Source organism: Aspergillus multicolor (assembly GCF_047715735.1).
Source record: "Aspergillus multicolor strain CBS 133.54 unplaced genomic scaffold BDW74scaffold_3, whole genome shotgun sequence".
Lineage (NCBI taxonomy): Eukaryota > Fungi > Ascomycota > Eurotiomycetes > Eurotiales > Aspergillaceae > Aspergillus > Aspergillus multicolor.
Genome location: NW_027395954.1, coordinates 1,740,609 through 1,766,716, shown reverse-complemented (window position 1 = coordinate 1,766,716; position 26,108 = coordinate 1,740,609). Strand labels below are relative to the sequence as shown.

At 52.3% G+C, this 26,108-nt stretch overlaps 10 protein-coding genes across 10 annotated transcripts; 6 read left to right on the top strand and 4 right to left on the bottom strand.

Annotated features, from left to right (window-relative positions):
- The first annotated feature begins 273 nt into the window (after positions 1–273).
- On the top strand, positions 274–3,219 carry BDW74DRAFT_80525 (DUF803 domain membrane protein). Its single transcript, XM_073733785.1, has 2 exons — positions 274–1,651; positions 1,707–3,219. The coding sequence occupies exons 1-2, from the start codon at positions 724–726 to the stop codon at positions 3,104–3,106; spliced, it is 2,328 nt and encodes a 775-aa protein (XP_073588106.1). The 5' UTR covers positions 274–723; the 3' UTR covers positions 3,107–3,219.
- A 785-nt stretch (positions 3,220–4,004) lies between these two features.
- Positions 4,005–6,881, top strand: BDW74DRAFT_174584 (putative beta-glucosidase; the record flags this gene model as incomplete). The annotated part of the gene is made up of 10 exons (XM_073728071.1): positions 4,005–4,179; positions 4,287–4,379; positions 4,436–4,543; positions 4,600–4,676; positions 4,735–4,842; positions 4,894–5,072; positions 5,123–5,191; positions 5,247–5,462; positions 5,515–5,812; positions 5,865–6,881. The coding sequence occupies 10 exons, from the start codon at positions 4,005–4,007 to the stop codon at positions 6,879–6,881; spliced, it is 2,340 nt and encodes a 779-aa protein (XP_073588105.1).
- A 128-nt stretch (positions 6,882–7,009) lies between these two features.
- On the bottom strand, positions 7,010–8,933 carry BDW74DRAFT_146463 (uncharacterized protein). The gene is made up of 3 exons (XM_073723354.1): positions 8,864–8,933; positions 8,680–8,805; positions 7,010–8,614 (listed from the first exon to the last, which is right to left on the bottom strand). Exons 1-3 carry the CDS (start codon positions 8,885–8,887, stop codon positions 7,085–7,087), a joined length of 1,680 nt encoding a protein of 559 aa, XP_073588104.1. The 5' UTR covers positions 8,888–8,933; the 3' UTR covers positions 7,010–7,084.
- A 292-nt stretch (positions 8,934–9,225) lies between these two features.
- On the top strand, positions 9,226–13,859 carry BDW74DRAFT_146462 (GRAM and VASt domain-containing protein). Its single transcript, XM_073723353.1, has 3 exons — positions 9,226–10,083; positions 10,148–12,750; positions 12,800–13,859. The coding sequence occupies exons 1-3, from the start codon at positions 9,650–9,652 to the stop codon at positions 13,516–13,518; spliced, it is 3,756 nt and encodes a 1,251-aa protein (XP_073588103.1). The 5' UTR covers positions 9,226–9,649; the 3' UTR covers positions 13,519–13,859.
- Positions 13,860–14,361: 502 nt separating this feature from the next.
- Positions 14,362–14,938, top strand: BDW74DRAFT_146461 (uncharacterized protein). Its single transcript, XM_073723352.1, has one exon. It carries the CDS (start codon positions 14,411–14,413, stop codon positions 14,753–14,755), a length of 345 nt encoding a protein of 114 aa, XP_073588102.1. The 5' UTR covers positions 14,362–14,410; the 3' UTR covers positions 14,756–14,938.
- A 1-nt stretch (position 14,939) lies between these two features.
- Positions 14,940–17,239, bottom strand: BDW74DRAFT_146460 (WD40 repeat domain-containing protein). Its single transcript, XM_073723351.1, has 2 exons — positions 15,198–17,239; positions 14,940–15,128 (listed from the first exon to the last, which is right to left on the bottom strand). The coding sequence occupies exon 1, from the start codon at positions 16,948–16,950 to the stop codon at positions 15,466–15,468; it is 1,485 nt and encodes a 494-aa protein (XP_073588101.1). The 5' UTR covers positions 16,951–17,239; the 3' UTR covers positions 14,940–15,128; positions 15,198–15,465.
- A 285-nt stretch (positions 17,240–17,524) lies between these two features.
- Positions 17,525–19,602, bottom strand: BDW74DRAFT_146456 (proteasome regulatory particle base subunit RPT2). The gene is made up of 4 exons (XM_073723350.1): positions 19,330–19,602; positions 19,206–19,268; positions 18,082–19,147; positions 17,525–18,028 (listed from the first exon to the last, which is right to left on the bottom strand). The coding sequence occupies exons 1-4, from the start codon at positions 19,330–19,332 to the stop codon at positions 17,775–17,777; spliced, it is 1,386 nt and encodes a 461-aa protein (XP_073588100.1). The 5' UTR covers positions 19,333–19,602; the 3' UTR covers positions 17,525–17,774.
- A 50-nt stretch (positions 19,603–19,652) lies between these two features.
- On the top strand, positions 19,653–21,372 carry BDW74DRAFT_146454 (E2 ubiquitin-conjugating protein UBC1). Its single transcript, XM_073723349.1, has 4 exons — positions 19,653–20,040; positions 20,198–20,525; positions 20,580–20,884; positions 20,941–21,372. The coding sequence occupies exons 2-4, from the start codon at positions 20,265–20,267 to the stop codon at positions 21,113–21,115; spliced, it is 741 nt and encodes a 246-aa protein (XP_073588099.1). The 5' UTR covers positions 19,653–20,040; positions 20,198–20,264; the 3' UTR covers positions 21,116–21,372.
- BDW74DRAFT_146449 (TFIIH complex kinase subunit CCL1) lies at positions 21,361–23,073 on the top strand. The gene is made up of 2 exons (XM_073723348.1): positions 21,361–21,979; positions 22,063–23,073. Exons 1-2 carry the CDS (start codon positions 21,644–21,646, stop codon positions 22,999–23,001), a joined length of 1,275 nt encoding a protein of 424 aa, XP_073588098.1. The 5' UTR covers positions 21,361–21,643; the 3' UTR covers positions 23,002–23,073.
- BDW74DRAFT_146448 (ATP-binding cassette family ATPase ARB1) lies at positions 23,074–26,004 on the bottom strand. The gene is made up of 2 exons (XM_073723347.1): positions 25,087–26,004; positions 23,074–25,033 (listed from the first exon to the last, which is right to left on the bottom strand). Exons 1-2 carry the CDS (start codon positions 25,648–25,650, stop codon positions 23,765–23,767), a joined length of 1,833 nt encoding a protein of 610 aa, XP_073588097.1. The 5' UTR covers positions 25,651–26,004; the 3' UTR covers positions 23,074–23,764.
- Positions 26,005–26,108: the final 104 nt, after the last annotated feature.

Here is a 26,108-nt window from a genome sequence, read left to right as displayed (position 1 = left end):
CTCCTTCACTGCTCAAAAGGATCTCCAACAGCACTATACATATATCACATGGTACTATCATTGTCAGTATAGAGATGTTTACTCCGGAGTATATACTCCGTATGCCCGATGACGTTGGATGCGTTGGACTGCAGCCTGTTGGGCAATGCGATGCAGTCAGTGGTCAGCTTAATGTGGACGGTAACTGAACCAATGACAAGGCCAATGGCGCTTCAGAGTCAGCCTGGGAGAATCCACCGGGGTCCAAGATTCCAAGTTGCGACCCTTGATTTTGCTCCGCAGCGCGATATGATGGTCGCGCTTAGTCTCAAAAGTTAACCGGCGCTCCGCACCTCGACCGACCGTTGATCGGTGTCTCTCGACCTCCCGACTCCAACTCTGCTCCTCTGCTTGTCGTCTTGAACCCAAGACCCAACACCCATCCTCTCCCGGCGTCCCGCGGGATCTGCTCTACTTTACGAGACCCTTGCTCCTAGTAAACCTCTTCAGACCGACACTTGAAATCCGGGTTCCAACAGTCTCAGGGGCGCACGATGCGGTACTCTTCTACTTCAGCATGATCACTCACTTGAACTCTTCCAACGCTTGAATACACCACGGGGCTAGGATATCCTCGTACTCGTACGTCTTTGGCACTAAAGGGGACGACGCACGACTTTCGGGCCGTGTTTCCATTCTTTCCTATCTACTCTCTTTCGTTCTCGCATCATCTGCATATCAAACATGAACATGGACTCCACGCAGGAGTACCCTTTAGCAGCTGGCCTGCTTGCTGCCTTCGCTTCTACCGTCGATTCAACATCAACTCCGACGCCCTTCCCGAGCCCCGCGCCTTCGCCGCATTCTCTGCCGACATTATCATCAGATCTTGGACACAATCATGGTGACGGAGGGAGCGGAGAATACGAGTGGTCATCCTTAATCGGTATCATCACAGCACTGGCCGGGAATGTCTTGATTTCATTGGCCCTCAACATTCAGCGCTACGCTCATATCCGAATAGAGAAGGAATGGGAACAGGACAAGCTACGACAAGGGTTGAAATGGAAGCGTTCCGATCGCCGGAGCTCTTACGGCGCAATTGACGGGCCCGAAGAAGAGAGTCGTTACCGGGATGACCTCTCAGGTCATTCTGGACATTACAGAGACGATTTCTCTGGCCAGGAAGACGACCTGCCGGATTCTCCAGTAACCGAACGGACTGCACAGCCTGAGAATGGCTCACCACAAGGGAGACGGAAGTCTTATCTTCGTTCGCCATATTGGTGGTCGGGGATCATTTTAATGACACTCGGCGAGACTGGAAATTTCATGGCCTACGGATTTGCTCCGGCATCAATTGTTTCGCCCCTGGGGGTTGTCGCTTTGATCTCGAACTGCGTCATTGCTCCATTTATGCTGAAGGAAAAGTTTCGACAGAGAGATTTCTGGGGCGTTCTCGTTGCTATTGCTGGAGCAGTTGTGGTTGTTCTTAGCGCAAAATCGGCAGAAGAGAAGATCGGCCCGGATGATATCTGGGAGATGATTACGCGCTGGGAATTTGAACTTTACCTGGGTCTGACGGCTGCGCTTATCGTCGTCCTCATGTGGTCAAGCCGCGAATACGGGCCACGGACTATCCTGATTGATGTCGGATTGGTTGGTTTATTCGGTATACTACCCATCAAAACTCAGTATCAATGGCGGCCGTTGCTAATTGATAGTAGGTGGATATACTGCGCTGTCAACAAAAGGCGTTTCGTCGCTGCTGTCATACACCCTGTGGCATGTTATCACGTTCCCAATTACCTATTTGCTGGTGTTTGTTCTTGTTTTCAGTGCTCTGATGCAAATCCGGTACATCAACAAAGCCCTACAGCGTTTCGACTCAACGCAGGTGATCCCGACCCAGTTCGTTCTTTTCACTCTTTCGGTAATTATTGGTAGCGCGATTTTATACCGAGACTTCGAATCATACACAGCTTCTCGTGCCGGAAAGTTTGTGGGTGGTTGCCTCCTCACCTTTCTGGGCGTGTACTTTATTACAAGTGGACGTATTCATGCCGATGACGAGTCGTCCTACTCTACCGACGAGGAAGAAGCTATCGGACTTCTTCCTGGAGAGAGATATCAGGACCGAGTTGATTTGTCGCCTCCCCTTCCAGCTCAAACGAAGAACGGACCTCGACCGAGAAGCCCTAATATCCTCGACGGCACCCTTCAATCACCGCCAGGATCACTCCTGAGTGAGGGTCTTAGGGACCTTGACGATAGTCAAAGCACCCCACGAGCTGTTCTATCTACTGCTGCTTCTCCCTCACCTGTTGGCTCGGTGATTGCTGATCTTACGGAACCTTCTCCTATGTCGCCATCCTCATCCCGGCCTTTATCACTACTAAGGAACCCCTGGGCCGAGTCGCTCGAAGAGACCGCGTCTGAACCGCAGGTTGAGCGACCCGTCACCCCTCCAGAACAGGCCATTCAGAAACCTGTCAGCTCCACCGTGCTTCTTCGATTCCCTCCTGCTCCCGATGCAGACGGATCTAGTGCACCAGATGGTACAAGGGTGAATGTTAGGGGCAACCCTGTCCTCGAAACACCACCGCGAAGAGTACGAAACTCGATATCTTCACATTTCTCACCGGGTCCTCTGTTCTCCACTTTATCTGGAGGGTTTAGCGCTGTTGTTGCTGATTCTATCCGTCGAGGTGAGATGAGCCCGGCAAAAGAGCGAAGACCGATAAAGTCACGCGGGCGAAGAAAGCCTCCTAGTACGTCGGTTCTTGAGAACATCTTACGTGACGCGGACGGCGCGGGAGGGGAAATCAATCAGGACCCGGAGGCTGCTCGAATGGACCGTACAGATAGTCTCATCACCGCACCTGTTACCGCAGGACACTTCACGCCAGGTGTTGAATCGGGCGAGATTACGCGCAACCATTCGGATGACCTAACCACACTCTCGCGTCTGCGCAGCCTAAGCGACTCGTGGAGTAAAACCGTGCCTTGGCTTGGGGGTGTCTTGCAGAAACGAAAAGAGAGCCAGAAAGGGCCCGGCGAAACTGAGGCTAGTGAGGGAGGCTCGAACCAGGATGGTCAGCCAGAATCAGGTGGTGCAAATGCTTGAGATTACTCAACGTCTGATCTGTTTGATTAACTGGTATTGTAATCAATGTTCTCGGTACATATTGTGTTCGATTCAACTTTGTTGGTATATCCCAACTCATGGCGTCGCTTGATACCATTGTCCATAGCATGTTTGTCACCCATACTTATTTGTAATTAGAGGAATCTTATAGTGCCGCACTCTGTCAACCTATTCTCATCTCTTTTTTTCTTCTTGCAGCAAGGACATGGTTAGTGAAGTGTTCGTTGTGACTATGCATAGTACGGTGGTTGCAGGTCCATTTTACCGGAGAGCCCCAATAGGTGGAAAAAGCGAGACAACAAAACCTGCAGCAGCTCTGCCAATATATCACCCCGGAGGATCTTTACGCCATTCGATGTCTAGTGTACACCGTACGTTTTACATCTAGGGTCATACCCTGAGGTGACCCCTCTTCATCTCCGCACCTGCATTTAGCCGTCATCTTTTTCTTCTCTCCACCGGGGTTCTCCTCTCCTGTCTGCACCACCCCATTCGATCAATCCCTAGCTAGCCTCCGCAGTCTATACAATCCTGATCCGGACTCATCTCCGCGATGCTTGGGTTGTTACCTTGGCCAGTCAACTTGCCTACGGAGCCTGGAATAACTGAGCAATTGCCATGACAATGCCACTGCTCCCCACTTGCCAATGTTAGTCGTGATTTGTTTTCTTTTTCCTAGCTTCCTGCATTGGCTAACTTCTGCTTGCTAGGCTGTAGCTGGGCCTCGGCTGTAGCTATTCCTTGTTTAGCTCTGCAGCGAGGAGGATGTTAGGAATAAAACCAGCGGGGGCCCATTGTGCGGGCTCTTTTTCTCCGCATGCTCTGACAGAAAAATTCGAGTGCGCAACGACCGTCTCTGGATCTCAGAACTGGAGACATGTTGTCGAATTTTGTTTCGAAGGGGCTGTTGCTTCTGCAGCTCTACGCTAGCTTAACGGCTGCGGAGGACTCTTTGCCACTCTACAAAGATCCAAATGCGTCAATTGAGGATAGGGTGTCTGATCTTCTAGGTCGGATGACCATTGAGGATAAAACAGGCCAGTTGATACAGGGTAAGTTTGTTTCCGAAGTGTAGGATGCGTGTGCACCTAGTGGTATCGCGAGTGCGATAGACCATAAATACGGCAATGTCCAGTGACAGGTGCTGACCGTCCCATAGGTGACATTACAAACTGGATGAACGCAACCTCTGGGGAGTTCAATCTAACGGGATTGGAAGAAAATATGAGGATAAAAGCTGGCATGTTTTATGGTATGAGGCCTTGCCCTAATTCAGACAGAACGTCGCTGATATTCTCGGCCCTTCAGTTGGCTACCCTGTCGCCTGGGACTGGATTGCGACAAACGTCAAGCGAGCTCAAGACTACCTCGTCGAGAACACTACACTCGGGATACCTGCATTCGTGCAAACTGAAGGTGCGTGGTATTGCGCCGACAATTGAGGTCTTGTTAACACAGTGCCTGGCTTGCAGCGATTCATGGTTTCTTGATTGGCAATGCCACAATTTACAACTCTCCTATTGCATACGGCTGCTCGTTTAACAGGGAGGTAAGACTCCATCGATCCATACATTTGTCTTTATTGACCGGTGCCTGACGTACAATAGTTGATTTACAAGATGGGACGACTCATAAGCCAGGAAGCTCTAGCTCTGGGTGTCAATCAGCTTTTCGCACCAGTTGTCGACTTAGCTCGTGAGCTGCGATTTGGACGTGTACGAGCAATCCCTACCTCGGGCATCACGGCAGATGCTAACTGGCCTTAGGTCGAAGAGACTTTTTCAGAAGACCCCTACCTTGCTGGCGAGATTGGATACCAGTACGTGAAGGGATTACAGAGTCATAATGTATCTGCCCAGGTGAAGCATTACGCTGGGTTCAGTCAACCCGAGCAAGGGATCAACACCGCTCCTGTTCATGGAGGAGAGCGATATCTGCGCACTACGTATGTCTTTGGCTGGCGTTGCTCTAAAGAATCGATCTGACTCGGAACAGTTGGCTACCATCTTTCAAGCGCGCAATTATAGACGCTGGAGCTTACAGTGTTATGAGCGCTTACCATTCGTAAGGCTCCTTCCGCTTGGTCTTAGAACATGATGGCTGACTTTGTCGGTTGAAGATACGATGGCATTCCTGCTGTTGCAGACTACCATCTACTCACTGAGATCCTCCGCGAAGAATGGGGATATGAATATTTCGTGATTAGCGACGCCGGAGCTACAGATCGACTCTGCAACAACTTCCATACATGCGCTAGCTCACCTATCGACTCCGAATCGGTAACCCTGCAAGCCCTCCCCGCTGGTAATGATGTTGAGATGGGCGGTGGCTCGTTGTAAGTTCTAACCATCGAACGTCAGAAATATATTTTGACTGACCATGGCCAGCAACTTCCGAACAATCCCGCAACTCGTAGAGTCTGGAGAGCTTGCTCTCGACACTGTCGATACGGCAGTTTCCAGGGTACTTCGTGCAAAGTTCGCCCTAGGGCTCTTCGAAAACCCATACCCTGGTGCCCCTGAAGAAGAGTGGGATAACCTCATTCATACTGATGAAGCCGTCGATCTCGCAAGGGAGCTGGACAAAGAGTCCATCGTCCTGCTAGAAAACCATGACAACACCCTCCCCTTGCAAAAGACAGGTGATATTGCAGTCATCGGCCCCATGGCACATGGATTCATGAACGTACGTCTAGCCTCATACCAGGCTGTCTTTCATAATTAGCTAACCGGCCTAGTATGGCGATTACGTTGTCTATCGCAGCCAGTACCGGGGAGTCACTCCCCTAGACGGAATCAAGGCCGCCGTTGGCGACTCCGCAACTGTCCACTACGCGCAAGGCTGCGAACGCTGGAGTAATGACCAGTCCGGCTTCGAGGAGGCCATCGCGGCAGCTGAGAAGTCCGATGTCGCCATCGTAGTTGTAGGAACATGGTCGCGCGACCAGCAGGAACTATGGCAGGGCGTCAACGCAACAACAGGCGAGCACGTCGACGTCAATGACCTTTCTCTCGTCGGCGCCCAGGCACCCCTCGTCAAGGCCATCATCGACACCGGCAAGCCGACCATCGTTGTCTTCTCTTCAGGCAAGCCAATCACAGAACCCTGGATCTCGGATGAGGCAAGCGCATTGGTGCAGCAGTTCTACCCCTCTGAGCAGGGCGGGAACGCACTGGCCGATGTGCTTTTCGGCGACTATAGTCCCTCTGGCAAACTTTCCGTCTCGTTCCCTTACTATGTAGGCGATTTGCCTATCTACTACGACTACCTGAACTCCGGCCGCTCGATTGGAGACTCCGGCTACGAACTTGAGAATGGCACCATCGTCTTCGGACACCAATATGTCATTGGTACTCCGGAGCCTTTGTACCCCTTCGGCTACGGTCTCAGTTACGTGAACTTCACATACGGTGATGTCTCTTTGTCGGCGACTAATGTGTCGGCCATTGACACGATCACTGTGTCTGTTGACATCACGAACACGGATAACTCCCGCGACGGCACGGAGGTCGTGCAGTTGTACATCGTCGACGAGATCACGTCTGTTGTTGTGCCGAACCGGGAGCTGAAGGGTTTCGAGAAGGTGGTTGTGCCGGCCGGGGAGACGAAGACCGTGGAGATTGATATTGACGTTGCGAACCTAGGGCTATGGGACGTGAGAATGAAATATGTTGTTGAGAAAGGGGAGTTCACGGTGCTGGTGGGCTCGAGCTCGGCGGACATTCGGGGCAATGCGACATTCTGGGTGCAGTGATGGAGGGTTAGGGTCACGTTGCTGCCCATGCGTCAAGGGAACTCTTGGACATGAATGATAAGAATGTGCTGGGAGAACTCTTGTAATGACTTGATGATGGTTAAGATAATGTTCATGTTATTCGATATATTTAATGAAGTATTGAGCGTGTCGCCTGGTGTTGCACTGTAACTTTGAAAATGCCAGATAACAGCAAATACCGACTATGTTTCTTCCGCCTGAGTCCCTTTCTGCTCTTTAGACATCTCTTCTACCTCGCCCGCTTTGACCTCCCCGCCAGTATTCTGCTGTACAGTGCCCGCAGTGCCAGCTCCCGCGGTGCCATTCCCGGCTCTCCCTTCAGCACGTCTCGATTTAGCGCCCTCCTTAAGCTTCTCCCACCGGTCTCTATAGCGCCCAAGCACATTGTGCAGTTTTTCATTCTCCCGGCCTGCCTTCTCAAGCTCTTTTTCGTTACGTTGGATTATCTCCTCAAGCTCCTTGATGCGCTGATCATGTTCAGTGGTCACGGCGGAGGGGCACGTTGCAGGCGAAGACACTGCCGAAGCAGATTGTGACCCGTGCTCCGAGGACGGCATGTTCTGATGATGTATTGCCTTCAGAGACTGATGCAAAGCCATGGACGAAGACTGCGCGTTGACCTCCCACATGTGTAATCGTTTTGACAATGTATCGGAAAGGTGACGTAAGGCTTCGTTCTCGATTTCGAGTTCTTCCAAGGTTTTGTGAGCCTGAGAGCTTGGTTGCCTGTCGCTTGCTCGGGTGTGCTTGCCTTTGGCTTTGCCTCTGTTTTGCTGAAGCATTTCTGGGGAGGCGGGTGTTTCTCGGGCGTCGACGAAGTCGTCTTCTGCTTCGTCGACGCTGTTGCGGCGTGCCTCTTTTTCGGCTCTGGTTAGGATTCCTGCGTAGGATACTGTTCCGCCGGTTGTTGGCACTACATAGAAGGATTCCGCTGGGTTTCCCGGCCCCATTCCACCTCCGTTAGTTTCACGGATTGCTTTTAGCGCGGCACGAGAGAAGATACGGCTGATATCAGGCTCTGCTGAGGATCCAGAGCGATCCGATACGACGGTCTGTCTATCGACTCTTGTTTCCGCAGATGATTTGCGAGCCGCGCCGGCATTGCTGGAGCCGTCTAACCCAAGCGGCAACCCTGCAAATGCCAGTGGTGCCGAGATTCGGGAAATGAGGCCCTCAAAGGTCGAGTAAAATCGTTGGAACGGTTCCTCGGTGATAGATTGCCGATATGATTGTCTTGAGTCTGCAGCCTCTGCGGGTACGAATTGCTGCGAGGTGATATCGGTAGGACTTCCAACCGGCGGTGACCATGGCTGTTTCTGGCCCGAAGTGCGGCTTGCACGATCTCTTTGGCCTGCGGCCTGAGTTCCTCTCAATCTTGACTCGCTTGTTCTAATTTTTGCGGGGCCGTCGGTCATTCTAGCCCCGGCCTGCTGGGACGAAAGTGTAGGTGAGGCGGGAGAGGAACGACGTGGCTGAGCCGGGATTCCTCGCGCGGAGGCCAAGTTGCTTGCAATGGAAGACCCCTCTCGCTTTAGTAAACGAGGGTTTCCGCTCAGTCTTGGAGGATGTTGGTTATCGGTTTTTGACAACCCTGATTCTGCGATACTTTGGGAGTTGACCCCAGCAGCAGACGGTGGGTTTTCATGATGAAAGCGAAGGATATGCGCGAGCTTTTTGTGGTGTTGCTCTAACAGATGAAGCGTTCGTAGAGCCTATACAACGAAGGGACGAATTAACGGTTGATGTTTGCGAAGGTAAGATTAGAGCAGGAATATACCTCGCGATCCCTACTGCCTTGCGCAACGGTTGCGAACTCACCAGCGGCCAAGTCGTGCTCTTCGCTCGCGGCGACAGGATTAGCCTTGCGAGTTTCCAGAGCCGCGTTCCGGGCGTGGGTGTGGGCCTATGGAGACTGTCAGATGCGCAGTTTGAGATGACAGCTGAAACACGAGGTTACGTACCAAAGTGAGGGGAGCAGTCTCCATGTCGTCGCAAAAGAGAGACCTGGACGACTTGGTAGCTCTTCAGCAGTTTTAGCAAGGAGGGGGGAATTAAGGTGAGAATGAGGGGAAGAACCCGCGCTCCAAGTGACGTTGTGCTGGATACGGCTACATTACCCCATACACCGCTTCCGGCTTAGCAGAAAGGGTCTAGATTCATGCGTAGGGCGTAACGATCTGTATCAGTGCTGCCTGGGAGATCAAGACATGAGCTCTTGATGATCGCATTCATATACGAGTACGGGAAAGTGTAGGTACAAATGAGCATCGAAAGTAGTTCTTTTGAGCCATATAAGTAAAACCTTGAGCCCATAAGGACATCGTCGGCGCGAGGGAAGTCACTCGTATTCGTGTTGGTAGCAGTACTTGGTCTAAGCTGGAGCTCCATCGGTCTCCATCGCCCACTCCGCCTTACCCCCGACTCTCTCAAGATCTGACACTCCTGTACTTTTCTCCTTACTCGCCTCTACTTTGCCTTTATTCAGGTGCATTTTGTCGCCGCTGCGTTTTTGTGTAGGTTGCGGAGAGACATGCTGTTGGCCCTGATCCCAGCCACAGCTGTCATCACCGAGAACCTTTCCCCCCTCTTTACTTTCGAACTCGACGTCAGCGTCAGCACAAGCTTAAGCTTAAAGCTTACCATGCTCTCCCCGCTCGCATGATTTTTCTCAGCTAAATACATTATATGTGTCGACCACTCTCTCCTCAGCCTCGAACCCTTACTCTCGCTTGACCGCTTCGTTCGCTATGGACGTCCCTGTGATCCCCGACCCCCCGGAGCCCGCGCCTACAGATGCTCCGCCGTTCGGTAAAGCGCTGCGTTCCAAGACAATCCCGGTGGATCTAGAGACTCTTGGTAGCTCTGGACGGAGCAATGGCCGATCATCGATTGATTCAACGTCAGATAGGCAAGCGGGGGAGGCGGATTCCTCGAAATCGGGATCTAGCGGTCTGTCGAAGCTGCTCGCATCGAGAAGGAAGCGCAAGAAGAAGAAGGATGACTTGAAACTAGTTGATGAACTTCCACCAACGGTGGAGGCGGAGAGCAATGATGGGACTTTAGTCGGTTCCTCTCAGCATTCGCGCACGAGAGCTTCTAGCACTTCATTATTACCTGAGGACGCCCACACCACCCGGGATGACGCCTTGAATCTCCTGACGGACGACTCTGAACCCGATAGGTAATGCGTCTACTGATGCGATGCTTCATTTGATCAAAATGCTGACATTCAATGCGACCTTCAGAACCCCTCCCCTCACTTCGCATGATTCGCATTCTGGCTTCTATACGGCCTCTTCACCTCTGATCAAATCAGCCTCTGCCGACGCCAACGATACTGACGGAGCACATGCTGATGCAGAGTCTACTATCAGCGGCACAAACTCAGACCGCCGGGGCTCCTATACCGAAGCGGATTTATTGCGTTCGGCGACACAGCCAGCAGGTTCAAATCTGAGCGTGCCTACAGATCGGAACAATAAGAAACGAAGCGTGTCCAGAAGTCTTAAGAATGCGTTCAGTTCCGACAAAAAGTCTGCAAACCGTGACCGGGCAGAGTCAACAACGTCGAACGACAGCGCATGGAGCGCGAGCCGGCGGAGTAGTTTGTCCTCGAAGATGGCTGCAGGCAATCCAGCCGAAACACCTCCGCCTGTTCCGCCAATCCCAAGACCAATTCGTACGGACCTCAGGGAGGAAACACTTCGAGGGTCGCCAGAGCGTCCCCGTTTGCAAACGCCCCCGCACAGTGCGATTCCTTTCCCCTCTACTACAGTGACGCCTCCTACTCCTGCCCTTGAACATGGGCCTCTGATCGCAAATTCCGGACTTACGGACTCCCCATCCTCTATAAAATCCCGCGACTTACCACCTGGCGTTACCGTAAGTCCCTCGGGAAATATGATTTCTCATCGGCGCGTCAGGTCCACCTCTTCTGTCATCTCTAAGCCCAGCAAGCTGTCCAATTCGATAGCCGTAAGCCCAACCATCGAAGAAGGTAAATCCGGCACTCCTCAGACCGGCTTCTTCTCTTCCGTGTTTTCCGCGGCGCAAACAGCCGCCTCTACCTTGACAAATACCCTCAACGCGCAAAAGGCCAAGAGTACACCTGTACAGGAGGCCAATGATTTCGAGAATCAGCCTTCCAATGAGGGTGGGAGAGACTCGGACGAGGCCGGTCAAGCTCCATCTGAGGAAAAGAAGCCCATGGCGGTCGACACCCTTGGTTCGGGTGATCTGAACTTTAGCCACCTGGATATTGATATCCCACCGGGAGGGTCTATCTCAACCCCAGACGGAGTCGTTATTACGAAACCTGACTTAGAAACACGCAGAACCCCTGCCGTATCCCAGCGAGACGAAGCTGCGGCAAAGCTTGAAGATCGACGAGTTGCGCGTGCAGTCACTATGGCATACGAAAAAGCGGATAATCAAACAAATCATCCAGTGGACGATGGGTCTGATGCTCAGGCTAATTCAACAAAAGAGCCCACAGGTGCTCAAACACCTTCTGGTGGAAGCACTATTGACGGAGAAACGGGCACGAGGCCGTTTCGAAGCAGCAGTGTACGGAGCCGGCTGGCCCGGCGGCGTCACAGAGGCTCTTCAGGGGCAACCTCGTCAACAATTGGTGCCATTGGTGCTAGTGCAATTGCACTGGGCGTTCCAGGTGCCAATGCTAGTCTGCCGCGATTGACAGGATTTGCAGTCGCAAGTAAAAAGCGCAACAGGGATTTCCACCAGCTCTTTCGTAGCGTTCCCGAGGATGATTATCTCATTGAAGACTACAGCTGTGCCCTACAGCGTGAAATCATCTTGGCTGGACGGATATACATCTCCGAAGGCCATATTTGCTTTTCAAGCAATATCTTGGGTTGGGTTACGACGCTTGTCATAAGCTTTGACGAGGTGGTCGCCATCGAGAAAGAGTCCACGGCCATGGTTTTCCCGAATGCAATCGCTATCCAAACCTTGCATGCCCGGCACACATTCCGAAGTCTTTTGAGCCGAGAATCAACCTACGACTTGATGGTCAATATTTGGAAGATCAACCATCCCAGTCTTAAGAGTTCTGTCAACGGGACGAGGGTGACGGACTCTACAGGTGACAAAACTGAAAAGGCCGGAGAAAGCGAAGATGAAAGCGAGGAAGAGGAGGATGAGATCTACGATGAAGACGAGGACGAAGACAACGCTGAAAGCTTCTTCGATGCTGGGGACGATAGCATCCATGAGAGCGATGAGTCGGTCCCTAAGGGTCTGCCTCGACAAGCTTCTGGCACTGTGCCAACCCTTTCATCAGGCGCTGGGCCTAATGGGGCTTCCAGGGGCGCCAAAGCAGCGAATGGAGATGCTGATGGTGAGTTCCCTGGTCCTCACACCCATCCACCGTCTCAGTACGATGGACCTGAAGGCCAGTACGACAGAGTCATCAAGGACGAAACGATTCCTGCGCCTCTTGGTAAGGTCTACTCTTATGTGTTCGGTCCAGCTTCCGTGTCTTTTGTTCCCAAGTTCCTCGTCGACAACCAAAAATCTGGTGAGCTCGAGTTTAACTGCGAGAAAACCGGTCTCACGAACGAAAACCGTTCTCGAAAGTACTCCTACATCAAACCCCTGAATGGCTCTATTGGACCTAAACAAACCAAGTGCATTAGTACTGAGCAGCTAGATTTCCTGGATCTTGAGAAGGCGGTTCTCGTAACACTCAGTACTCAGACACCGGACGTACCCAGTGGAAATGTTTTCACTACCAAGACCAAGTATCTCTTCACGTGGGCGGCTAACAATCAAACACGCTTCCTCATGACCTGCACCATCGAGTGGTCGGGAAAGAGTTGGCTAAAAGGTGAGTCTATTGTATGCCTGCTTTACTAGTGATGTACTAACCTATATAGGTCCTATCGAGAAGGGTGCCATTGACGGACAGGGCTCGTTCGGTACTGATCTTATCGCTGCTCTTAAAGGGGCGGTCGCTCCCCGCGGTCGTGCGGCAGGTGGAAAGAGCGGCGCCAAAGGCAAGGGACGACGCAAGAAGGGTGATGCCGCGAGCGACGAGGGCGCTACGGCCGATACCAAGTCAGTGACCGATACCAGCCCCAAAAAGGCTGAATCTTGGGGCGTCTTTGAGCCGCTCCGAGGAGTACTTGGTCCTGTTGCTAGCATATTTGAACCGCTGTGGAATGGGAATATGGCTGTCCTCGTTATTGGCATCCTGCTCTTCCTGCTCTTCTTCCGCCAGCCTTCCCACCCAGCCATGTCCTCGGATATGGGCTATCACGGCCACAGCATACCCCAGCGTCTGGCTGCCTACGAAGAGATGTGGCGCAGGGAAGAAAGTGAGCTTTGGAATTGGCTCGAGGATAGGGTAGGCTTGGATGGAATCGCCATTCCAACAATGAACCGGCAGTCTGAAAGCCAGACCTTCCGGAACAGTCGCAAGTCTCAAAGGGAGCGGGATCTCAGAGATTCGCTGACCGAAGAGACCCTGTCAGACCGAGAAATGGACCACGCTATCCGCAGTACTCGAGAGAGGCTGGACACGCTCGAGCGGATATTGTCGAAACGAAGGTCACAGCCTACAGGGAACGCCGAGTCGTCCCGCGAGGAGCTCTGATCTGTCCTCAACCAGAACTCGAGACCGTATTTGTATGATCTGTCTTGAGCAGCAACTACCAACACACCTCATTACTCGCATCTACGTCGCTCCCTCACACCATCTCATATTGTACTTTGTTAACGCCATCGTGCGGCGCTACTCCAATCATTTAAATTTTGATTTGTCTTGTCAACAGCGATCTGTGACCGCGCACTATGTCGAGCGAGATACTTCTCTTGTCTAATTTGATCCCGTGTTCATGACACGTTACTGTATTCTGCCGTCCTATAACCGATCTATCTTGTATATACAGGGCTTTATTCTATATATGTACTGCAAATTCAAGCACTTCAACTCAACCAAGCAGCTCGGTAGCTTCAGAAATGAGATCGCTGTCCCCGGCCTGGATAATCGATTGCTCTAGCCCTTCAAGCGTGCCGAGGTTCGTTCATGGTGGAGTACTACATCGTGCTAGTCGAGGCACCGGGGCCATACTTGCCAATGGCATGCGAAAAAGACGTTTCTTGCTCATGACTGCAGGACTAGTAAGCATGACTCTGCCGCGCCGGCAATCAATCTAGGCTCGGTTCGGGCCTAGCCTTGTTCACTAACCCTAGAGCCCCATTCCCTATAGATGCATGTCTCACTGGTGATGCTACTATTTCCATTTCAGGTACTCTGTTGCTCCGCTCTAGAGTATACGAAGTGGCCGTAATGCTGACACACGGTGGGCTCTATACAGGCAGACAGCTTTGAGGTCGGAACAGGCCGACATGTACACACAATCGAGACTGAGACGAGCTCTATAAAAGGCTCGAATCACCCGCCTACACCCTCTCAAAACATCATCACCACCAAATCTCTCAAGTCTCCTCCAATCTCTCTCCTCTTTCTCTCCAATCACTCCAAAATGCAGCTCGGCCCCCTCCTCCTCGCCACCGCCACGCTGTTCACCAGCACCCTCGCCGCCCGCAACCTCCAAGTAAACTACTACTCCGACGGCGGCTGCACTGACTACATGACGTCCATAAACCCCGGCACAGGCGGCAACTGCGTCGACTACGTCTGGACCGGCTCGAACAGCATCAACATCGCCGACTGCACCTTCCCCAACGGCGACTGCACCTGCACCTTCTATACGCAGCCGGGCTGCCGTGGCGCGCAGCAGCAGGTTGTTTATCCTAGTGATAACTGTGCGAGTAACTGGGGACGCGGGTTTTATTCTATGAAGTGCTCTGTTGAGCATGGGCTTTGAGCGAGGGATTTGGGTTGGCTTTGGGGGTAGGTTCTGGTTATGTGATGGGATACGGGGATAGCTACCTAGGTACTGAGGGTAGAAGGTGGCTATTGTTGAGGATGGATGGTGATTGGTGACTAGACGGGAAGCGAAGGAGTTGTTAGCTTATCAGGCTTGGCTAGACCATTGGATGTGGTTACTATTTTTCCCATGTACAGTATTACACTACTTTGGAGTGACATCATCAATGCCCCCCTCTCCATGCGCAAACCATATACCACGAAGGCCTCCCCAACCCGAGAGCAGCACGTATTAGCGTCGGTGTAAGACGAATGCTAGCTTCTCGAGTGCGGCGATCGCTCTGATTTCATCATTGACTGCAACAAACTGACTGCTTACGATTCAGTAACGATGTTCAAGCTATATTGTACAATAATATTCTCGTCTTTCTTGGACTAACCTAAAAGCAGGCTTGAAAGCTCTGTATTCCCTTGTGTTGTACCTGCTTTTGTGCAGGGACCTTGACTTCTGATCCGGAACGGCGGATATTGGGAGACTTGTAGTCGACTCAACTGATAACCGTTGTGTTTGGTACTCTTCCGGGCCCAAGGATACAACCAGTGCACTTTGCTACCTATTTTGGACCGGGCGGTGTATGAAAGTCCACTTAAAAGACCTTAAGCTGTTCTCGTTGCGGCCGGAGTTGCGCTTGAGACCAATGAAGGTGCTCAACGCCGTGCCTTCTTCTTTTCCGGCTCCGGCTCTTCATCGTCACTAAGATCCCGATAGATCGTCGTCGGCTGAGTCTCCTGCCACGCCTTCGTAAAGATCGGATCCTTTTTAGCCTTCTCAGCGTATTTTAGCAGAGCCTCTCGAGGATCCTCATCACGCATAGAACTGAGCGGGATGTTCTCCCGAATATGACGCTCATCCGGTTGCGATTTCGCAAACGGCGTCGTCGCCGGCTGGTGAGGCCGGCGAGGGTCTCGGGAACGACCTGAAGCCGTCAGACCGATGGTAGGGTGTCGTGCGGACCAGGTTGCCGAGCTGTAGTGCGGTACGCCGTTCGATCCGACTACCACTGAGTCGCCGGAGATGCCTTGGGATAGGTTCATGGTTAGGGTTGGGTCGTCGTCGATGTGGCGGCGCTTGGGCGCCTTGGACATGACGAGGGCGGCGCCCTTTGTTGAGATATTGGGGTTATATAGGACGTGGGTCTCTGCGTTGGCGGACCCGGTGATAACCTGGTTGAGCTTTTCGTGCCATTGTACTGTGATTAAAGGAGATCCTGGTGTGACTGGAGTGATTAACTCGGGTTTCAGTGTCGCTGGGTTCAAGATGTGGAGGTGTCCAGTCTCTGATCCAGTAACGACATTTGCTGAGTTGGGTGAGAAAATGATGTTCGAGGTCGGGTATCGCGAGGAGATGGAGGTGTGCGTAATAGTCGTGATCGGCTGCTTGAATTTCCTGGTATCCCATAGCTTGATGGTATCATCCCCACCCTTGGTAATCACAAGCCTTCCATCCGCGCTGATATCAATACCACTAGTCCACGTATCCCGTGTATGCGCTTCCCTAACCTCCGCACTAGGACGGGTATATGGCCCGTTCCCGCTCCACATCATCAGGCTTCCATCTAGAGCAGCAGCAACAAGGACATCTGCACCACCCTGCTTGGGTGAGCCCCAAGCAACTGCTGTCATTTTACTCCGGCCAGCGGATCCAGCAGCCCTAGATTTGTGCATGATCACCTCCTTCTGCGACCGACCAATGTTGGCATCCCATATCCGCACTGTGCTGTCTGTTCCCGCAGTCGCGCACAAGTTCTCATTGCTTGGAGACCAAACGCCGCTCGTCACTTCCGAGATATGTCCCTTGGTGTTGTGCATATCTCTCAGGTACATATCACCCTTCACAAACTCAGTCACTGTTTCGCCATCTCGATCAAGGATCCTCGGTTGTGGTGTAGCGGAAACGACTAGAACATAGGCTGGAGAAATGGGGTTGAAAGCCGCATAGTGCACCGCATGCGTTTCCTGCGCTGCCGATGTCTTTTTCGCGGAGGGATCGACGGACTTGAAGGAGCGGATGGTAGAAGGCGTCATGGAAGCGAAGTCGTGAAGTTTCAGCGTGCAGTCGGTAGAACCGGATATCAATCGCGATCCTGACGGGTCAACGGTGATGGTGGTGACTGCGCGCTCATGCGTTTTCATCACAAGCTCGTGGGATACCGGGAACTCGTCCTCGTCGTCGGAGTCGTCCGAATCATCGTCCGAGTCATCTGAATCGCCGTTACTCTTGTCGCCAGGACCGGCAGGTCCAATATCGTCGCTTTCATCATCAGACTTCGCGTCGGCAGTACCAGCGGCGTCGCTAATTAGTTTTGTCTCATCGCCGCCGCTGCTCTCCGGCTTGACGGCGCGTTTGCTCTGGTCGATCTGCGCATTGACATCTGCTTTCTTCTCCTGCTTTCCAAAGCTCGTTGGGAAGAACCTCTTGAATGCCTCCTCGTCAAAGCCGTCCATGGTCGTTGATTCGCAATTATGTTGTTTTTGATTGAGTGCTCACAAGGCGACTTTGCGGAAGCTTATATGCGCGTCTGGCAGTTTGCACTGTTTGAATCGGCTGGGCCATCTTATCTTATCTTATAAATGTCTAAAGGTTACTTGTAGGATATCAAAGCTACCCTTATAATAGGTCTAGAATACGAAAGAGAGCCCCATATGTCTACTAGGTTCTTCAAGATTTCAGATGTTCAACATTCTTTCTGCTACCAAGAACGAGATGTATAGAATAAATATATAAACGTTCATTCATGAAGTAGGATTGATGCATGCGGAGGCGGTCTGGTATTACGACAGGGAGTGATAATAGATATACGAAAACTGCTTACTAAAGTAGACTTGGTTGCTCAAAAGAAGACCAGAAGATGGAAATGCACGGTGTAAATCGTCATAATTACTAGCTAGAATACACAAGATCTATGGAAACGGCGAAAACGCAGATAGAATAGCGCAACACCAATAGCCATGTGCATCTACAAGTACAGTCCCTCCACAGGACCGCCGTCCTGCTTCGTCTTCATAATCCGCTCGCGAGCCGCGCGGAAGTCGTCCATCTGCACCCTCATGCGGCGCTCTCTCAGAGCCATCAAACCGGCTTCCGTGCAGATAGCGCGGATATCGGCACCGGACAGGTCGTCCTTCTGGTTGATGAACTCGTCGAGGTCGACATCATCTCCGAGGGACATCTTCGAGGTGTGAAGGGTGAAGATCTTCTTCTTGGTGTTTTCTATTTGAATTTGTTAGTAGTTCCTTGTAACGAGTGTGGAGGCAAAAACTTACGGTCAGGGTTCTCGAAGAGAATCTTTCGGTCGATACGCCCAGGACGAATCAAAGCAGGGTCAAGGGTCTCAATCTTGTTCGTGGCCATGATCACCTTGACGTCTCCACGATCATCGAAACCGTCCAACTGGTTGAGAAGCTCAAGCATAGTACGCTGGATTTCCCTTTCACCACCAGAAGTCGAGTCGTAACGCTTCGTACCGATAGCATCGATTTCATCGATGAAAACAATGGACGGCGCGTGTTCAGCCGCAACCTGGAAGATCTGTCGCACCAAACGGGGACCGTCTCCGAGGTACTTTTGAATCAACTCACTTCCAACGATACGCAAGAACGTAGCACTGGTCTGGTTTGCAACGGCCTTAGCGAGTAGTGTTTTTCCTGTTCCGGGGGCACCGTAGAGAATGACACCTTTGGGTGGTTTGATACCCATCTCCTCGTACAGCTCGGGATGGAGCAACGGCAACTCAACAGACTCTCGGACCTCCTGAATTTGCGACTCAAGACCACCAATATCGGCATAAGATTCGGTTGGCGCCTTGTCGAGCTTCATCACCGAGACCAGCGGGTCTGACTCTTCTGTCAACACACCAACAACTGACACTGTCTTGTGATGTAAAAGAATGCTAGCACCCGGTTCAAGGAGATCCTTGTCGACAAATGACATGATCGACACGTAGTACTCGGGCCCAGTAGCGCTCGAAACGATGGCGTGGTCGTCATCAATCAACTCTTCCAGGTTGCCGACTCCCATCGGGCTTCCTCTCATGTCATCAACTCGGCTTCGCTCGTCCGCGTTGCGATCGGTAATATCAACGTCTCCACGGCTGGCGGAGTCGGATACCGACGCTTTCGCTTTCCGCAGTCGTTCCATGTTTTCCACGTATTCTTCCTCCAGTAGTAGGTGGTCGTGGACGCGCTGCATTCGAAGGTATCGTAGTTTACATCGTGATGTGGGATAGATGTCGGGAAGTTTGGATGCAGTGCTGGGACCGGCGGCCTTGCGCTTCTTACGGCCGATGCGAGTGGTAGGAGGTGGTGGCGGCTCGTACTTGGGCTTGTCCTTCTGGAAACGAGTGTTAGCGGTCACAACCTATTCTAAGCGAGCCAAAACAGATCCCCACCTTCTTATCTTTATCATCCTTGCCGTCGTGGCCGCCGCCACCGATGTTGGACTGCTGGTTACCCTACGTTTTCATGTTTGTCAGATCGGAGCTGCGCGGTGAGAGACTAGCGACGAAGACGAACCATAGTCCAAAGTGTGAAAGGAGATAAACTAAACGAGCCTCTTTATGTTTCTGGAATGTGCAACTATTCAGTTGGATGGGGAGAAAAGATGATGGAATGGAGGAGAAGGATGACAAGGAGCTTGGATAGCAGCTTGAGACCGGGGCCGGCTTGAGCTGTTGCTGTTGTCGCCTTCGTCAGTGCTTGGCATTGATTATGTGATATAGAGGCACGTGACTTAGTATTGTCTACTTTGTTTGCCGAGATAAATGTTCCGACAAGAGTAGCTTAGAGCTTCTGAAATAATCTAAAAGAGCTAGAAGTACTGAGAGTGAGGCTTCCTACGACGAGGCGTTCTTCAGCAAACGGCGAAGAGTGCATGTTGGTGGCTGAGGCAGAACCCCGAACATCGAGTCAGCGGCTTAGCCAAAGTGAAGACGAGATACAGCTCAACCTATCATATAGTCCGCCTCGGAGTCAACGGTGCAGTGCGTGCAGCAGCCCCCGGAACTTGAAAGGCATAAAAAGCTTCGGTGACCACCTGGCGACCTGGATAATAACCTGCTCCTGTCTGGAACTTCACCCCGCCTTCGCTCCTTGTTGTTACCTAGTCGCTCCTCAGCATTTCTACCTGATCGACCTTCTATAGTTCTGACATCTTACTGGTCTCCGTCCGCCAGCCCCTCAGCTTCCCCTCCAAGCCTGCGTGAGGCTCTGTCGCGACCCAACCTTGTAAGCGCTTCAATCACATATCCAGCGCAGATTTACACGTCATCTTTGGTGAATCGTTTTGAAGGTGCCTCATAGCCTTCCCTTCCCCTCCTCATCTCCAAATGTGAGGTTGCCCCAGTTCGCTGCCGACGCTAACCAGAGCTTCAAACGCTACTAGCGTCGCGTCTACCATCTATTTTGCTGTCGCATCTGCATTTTCGCTGCCGATTCTGAAAATAGAAACCATGACGTCCAACCGAACTCGCCGTATCGCAAAGGAGATTGCGGACATCCGCGCAGACACCCATTCCCAGATCACTGCAGAGCCGGTTGGAGAAGAAGACGATGTCACACACCTCCGCGGTACTTTTCCTGGGCCGCCAGGTACCCCGTACGAAGGCGGCACGTACAAAGTTGACATTAGAATACCCAACGAATACCCTTTTCGTCCACCTGTGATGAAGTTCATCACTAAGGTCTGGCATCCGAACGTCAGCAGTCAAACGGTTGGTCCTCCTTGTTTAAGATGGCTCTGGCCCTTCTAACTCTGTAACCGCCAGGGTGCCATTTGCCTTGACACGCTTTCGTCCGCCTGGTCTCCGATCCTTACTATCAAAGCTGCCCTCCTCTCGCTACAGTCCCTGCTCAGCACACCGGAGCCCAAAGACCCCCAGGATGCTGAGGTGGCCACGATGCTGCTCCGGAATCCCAAAGAGTTCGACCGCGTAGCGCGCGAATGGGCTGCACAACATGCTGGGGCTCCCAGAAGAGCTGCGGGAGAGGGCAGCGGCGGTGCGACGAGCGATTCCCTGCGTGAATTGGAGCGGCAAGAGAAGGAAGCCAGGGAGAAGGAAGATTTGTCTAAGTAAGTATCTGATGGTGCAAAGCCTCCAAGAAGACTTGGTTTACATGTCTCGCTAGGTACGATGGATACAACAAACAGCTGATCGATCGATTCGTTCACATGGGCTTCGACGTTGACGCGGTCGTCGCCGCATTCGAGTATTACGGCATTGACCGCAACGGGGGTGAAGACTACGACCTGGAGGAGGCCTACATGGGTGATGTGACCGCTCGACTCCTCGGCGAGCCGTAGGTCTTTAGCCCCCCAGAAGTAGATTTGTTTGTTCTTGGTGAACTTCATAATGAGCACGGTGCCTGGCGAATATTTGACTTGTTTGTTTTGATCGGGAATTTGGACGCTACCAACTATTACGTCGTCACGACTCACATGCATCCATATACGTTTTTGCATACCGATGTCTAATTGAGAATGTCCTCTAGGTATTTTAGTTCATACGTAGTACTCTCAACTTTAAGCGGCATAAATATGAATGTTATGTTTTTCCTATGGCAATGCTCTATACAAGTAGAAACAGAGCTGGAGCTGTTGGCTGCCATATTGAAAACTGCTATCGATAAGCACGTGGATCCTTGATCACCTCCGAGCCGGACTTTTGACAACCTCTTTGACTTCTTGGAACCTCAATATCCTGGTTATGGACAATCGACACACCAGTACAAGTTATTGCTAGTTCATCATACGAACTTGATCTCAGCTGAAGTCGATCCAGAAAGCACTCCATCCACAACAACCCAAACAACCTGATCGAACTCCGCCACAATGATTGAAGACGACGTCTACCGAACGTCCTCCCAGTTCCGCCTCTGGTCTTTCACTGAGGAATCCCTACGGACCGTACGGCAAAGGACAAACAGTCTCGCAAGTGACCGTGTAAGAATCGCGCTGCGAAGAGCGCGCGAGGCGCGACAATCCGCCAACTCCTCCGCCGCAGGCACACCCAACCCAACTGGCAGCGACGCAGACAGCAAGGTCGGGGAGGAAAAGGACATAGCGTGCCTGACGCCGGAGGAGGAGCAGGACCTCGTGCGGTACTACTGTGAACAGATTATCCAGCTAGCAGAGAGCTACAAACCTCCGATGCCGTCACAAGTGAGGGTATGGACTATTCCCTCCACAGCTCCTTTGAAGCAGCAAGCAAAAGCAGTACAGAACATCGTGCTAACGATCTTATTGAACAGGCCACCGCAATCCAATACCTCCGCCGCTTCTACCTCACCAACTCCCCAATGACCTACCACCCCAAATCCATCATGCTGTGCGCCCTCTTTATCGCAACAAAGACAGACAACTACTACATGTCTCTTCGAGGTTTCGCCGAAGGAATCTCCGGCGACACAACACCAGAAGACATTATCGCACCCGAGTTCCTCATAATGCAAAGCCTCCGCTTCACCTTCGACGTCCGGCACCCCTTCCGCGGCCTCGAAGGCGGCATCATGGAACTCAACGCCATATCCCAAGGCCTCGGACAACCAGCGCCGCACCTCCCAACTCAAAGCGAAGAAGACCTACGGCGCGCTATCCTCTCCCTCCCAGCACCACCGAATAGCCTCTCCCCATCCTCAATATCCGACCGCCTCGCCCGCGCCCACCACAATACGCGCGAAATCCTCAAATCCGCCGCCCAAATGACAGACGCATACTTCCTCTACACACCATCGCAGATCTGGCTATCAGCCCTCTCACTCGCCGACGCCCCCCTCGCCCAATTCTACCTCGACACGAAACTCCCCAGCCCACCGGATCCCGAACATCCTTTATCTCAACTCCGCACAAAACTCCTATCAACCCTCTCATCCTGCGCGACCCTCCTAAATTCCCATAAACCGCTCAGCCAAGACCCAGACCAAATGAAAATAGTGCGCCGGATCGCAAAGAAACTATATCACTGCCAGAATCCTGAGAAGGCCAATCTAGCAGGGCAGAAGAGGATTCCTGCTGCTGCGGCGGCGGCGGCGGCAATAGTGTCGGGGAACCCGAGTGATACGCCAACGCCGGATAGCGAGATGGAGAGGCTGGCGAAGAAGAGGAAAATCGAGGCGGAGCAGAAGAAGGCTGGGAATGATATCTTTGGGGGCGAGTTGGTTATGGAGAGGACGAGGGAGAGGCAGGGATAGCAATGCTATTCAAAGCACTTTTGTATACATAAAGTCCAGGAAAAGAGGGGCGGGAACGACGTTTATTGGATATGCAGCTCAAGCTCAAAAGTGAAGAATGTTCTCTGCTATCTGTTTCTGGTATATACCGCCCCATGGAGAACCTTGTAAGGTACATGATTGTAAAGTACATAATAAGATGATAAAAACGATGGCCCCAGTAACAACTTGTCATAGACCTTTTTCTTTCTTTTTTGCTGACAGTTGTTGGACACGTAAAAACATTGGAACAGTCTGAGAACTAAACAGCGTACTGCTACATAGCATAAACTACAAATGGGACCCTTCCTACAGAACACAACAAAATCAATGCCAAGGCAAAGAATATCAATTTCAACCCTCCAATCCGAAGTCTAGGTAACGGAGGAATGATATGAGACGCGGTATGAAGCAACAGCACAGGCCATCTAAACTGAACTAAGAAAAGACAAGAACCCTATAGGAAAATTTGCGAAAAGAAACATATCCATATCTCCAGAAGCGTGAGACAAGAGACAAGGAAACAAAAACAAAAAAGGTCGGAAGAGAGATAGGTGTTCCCTTCCATATATCATTCATCCATCAGACCCAACCCAACCAGGACGGTTCATCACTCCCGGCGGGGGGTAGTAGACAGACAACATAGACAAAAATGAACTTTTCCTCTTTTCCCACGTTGTATCATGATCTAGCATGCCAGTCGTTAAAGAGAAAAAAGGTAGTAGATGACTCAGGGCCAGTCTATTTAGACGGTACCCTCAGAGATCATCTTCTTGCGGAGGTGATTCTTATATTCACCGATGGTGCCGTCCCAGCGGCGGACGGTCTTGTGCTCGCAGACCATGATGTCCTTGGCGATCTTGTCGAGGAGGCGGAAATCGTGAGAGACGACGACAACACCACCGCTGAAGGCGTTGATGGCTTCGGCCAAACTGTCGATGGTGGGGATATCGAGACCGTTGGTAGGCTCGTCGAGCAGAAGCATGTTGGGGGACTCGATGGCGAGGAGGGCGAAGACGATACGCGACTTCTGACCCTCGGACAGGGTGCCCATCAGAGCGGTCTGGGACTCACCGGAGAGACCGTAGCGACCGAGCTGCTGGCGCCAGTACTGGAAGTCCTGGGACTTCTCGGGGAACTTGTCGCGGACGAACTCGAGGGCGGATTTGGTCAGGTCGAGCTGCTCAGCGGAGTGCTGACTGTACATGCCGAGCTTCAAGTGGGTGTGACGGCTGACACGACCACCGATGGGGGAGAGCTTGCCGGTCATGAGACGAAGCAGAGTAGATTTACCGACACCGTTGGGGCCGACGAGGGCAGTTCGGGAGTCCATGTCGACACCGAAGTCGAGGTGCTCGTAGAGGGTGTCTTCCCAGTTGCCGGAGTAGGAGAAGGAGACGTCGTCGAAAGACAGGACGGGAGGGGGGAGCTTGTCAACGTCGGCAAAGCGGAAGCTGAAGACACGGTCGGGGATGACGGGCTGGATGAAACCATCGGCCTCCATCTTGTCGAGGATCTTCTGGCGGGACTTGGCCTGACGGACCAAGTTGGCGTAGGTACCAGCGGAGGCAATGAACTTCTTGATGTGAGCAATTTCTTCCTGCTGCTTGTTGTACGCCTTCATCTGGTTGACTTCCTGCTCGGAACGGGTCTTGTGGTAAGAGTCGTAGTTACCACCGTAGTAGAGGAGCTGCTTCATGCGCATGTCGATCATGTTCGTGCAGACACCGTTGAGGAAGTCCATGGAGTGAGAAACGAGGACGAGAGTACGTTCCCACTTCTTCAGGTATTCTTCCAACCATACACAGGCTTCGAGATCCAAGTGAGCAGTGGGGTCGTCAAGAAGTAACAGAGAGGGCTTGACGAAGAGGGCCTTGGCGAGGGCGACACGCATACGCCAACCACCAGACATGTCCTTGGTCTTCTTGTGGATAGTCGTCTTGTTGAAACCAAGACCAGTCAAGATTAGAGAAGCGCGCGTGTGGAATGTGGAGGGGTCCATTTTGTCCATGCGCTGCGCAAGTTAGCAAGCATTCATACACTGGCAGGTCAAATAGTGAAACATACGTCGTACAGATCTTCAAGGATAGGGCTGTCGGGGCCCTCTTTCTCCAGAATCTCCTCCGCCTGCTTCTCCATGCGGTCGAGCTGGTTCTGAGCCTCAGTAACAACCCACTCGAGCGCACCGAGGTCGCTAGGAGGGGCACCCTCGTTCAGAAGGTAGATATCAATGTGCTCGGGGATCGGGTATTCACGGGCATCGATGGCCTTGAGAAGAGTGGATTTTCCACAACCGTTTTCACCGAGCAGACCGTAGCGACGACCGAAGTTGAGTTCGAGAGTCGAGTCGGTGATCAGGACCTTTCCGTGGAACACGAGCGAGGCGGAGGTGACCTTGGCATCGCGAGAGGAGGGCATGGAGGAAAGGACACCGGTGGTGACACGATCGGACAGACCGTGCTTGTCCATCTGTGCTGTGAGCTTCTCGACCTCCTTCATCTTCTCGTCGGTGGTGGCAGGCTGGTCCTCAGCACCGGAGTCGACGGGGGTGTCCTCCTTCGACTTGCCGGCCTTCTTGGCTTTGGCATCGCCACGCTTCGCCATGCGGGCGGCTTTGGATGCGGACACCATCTTGACTGTGTATGGGTATGGATGGGATGGACTCGGTAGGGGATGGTGAGGGAGGCCTGGAGGGAGTCTGACGTGAAGAGTGAAAGAGGGAAAAAATGAGAGGGTGGATCAGAAATAAAAATAGCGGGGGGGCGAGCCTTGCTGCTGCTAAGGTGGGGGAGGTTCCTTGAAGCCCTTATCGATAGACGATAAAACACTGGCAACGGAGGGGGAGAGGTGGCAAGATGGAATGACTATCCAGCAGTCAGAATTAATGAGGCGACAGAAGAAGAATAAAGCCACTGGGAGGAGAGAGAAAGAAGGCGAGAATCAGAGATTGCAGCTGCAGTGATTGTGCTTTGAGCCTGAAAGACGCGGCCAAAATCTTCGGGTGGGCCGCCAAGAGTGGCGACCATTGGATGAGGTACGTCATTCCAGGAGCCATATCGGGCATTGACTGTCACGTGAAGCTAGCATGA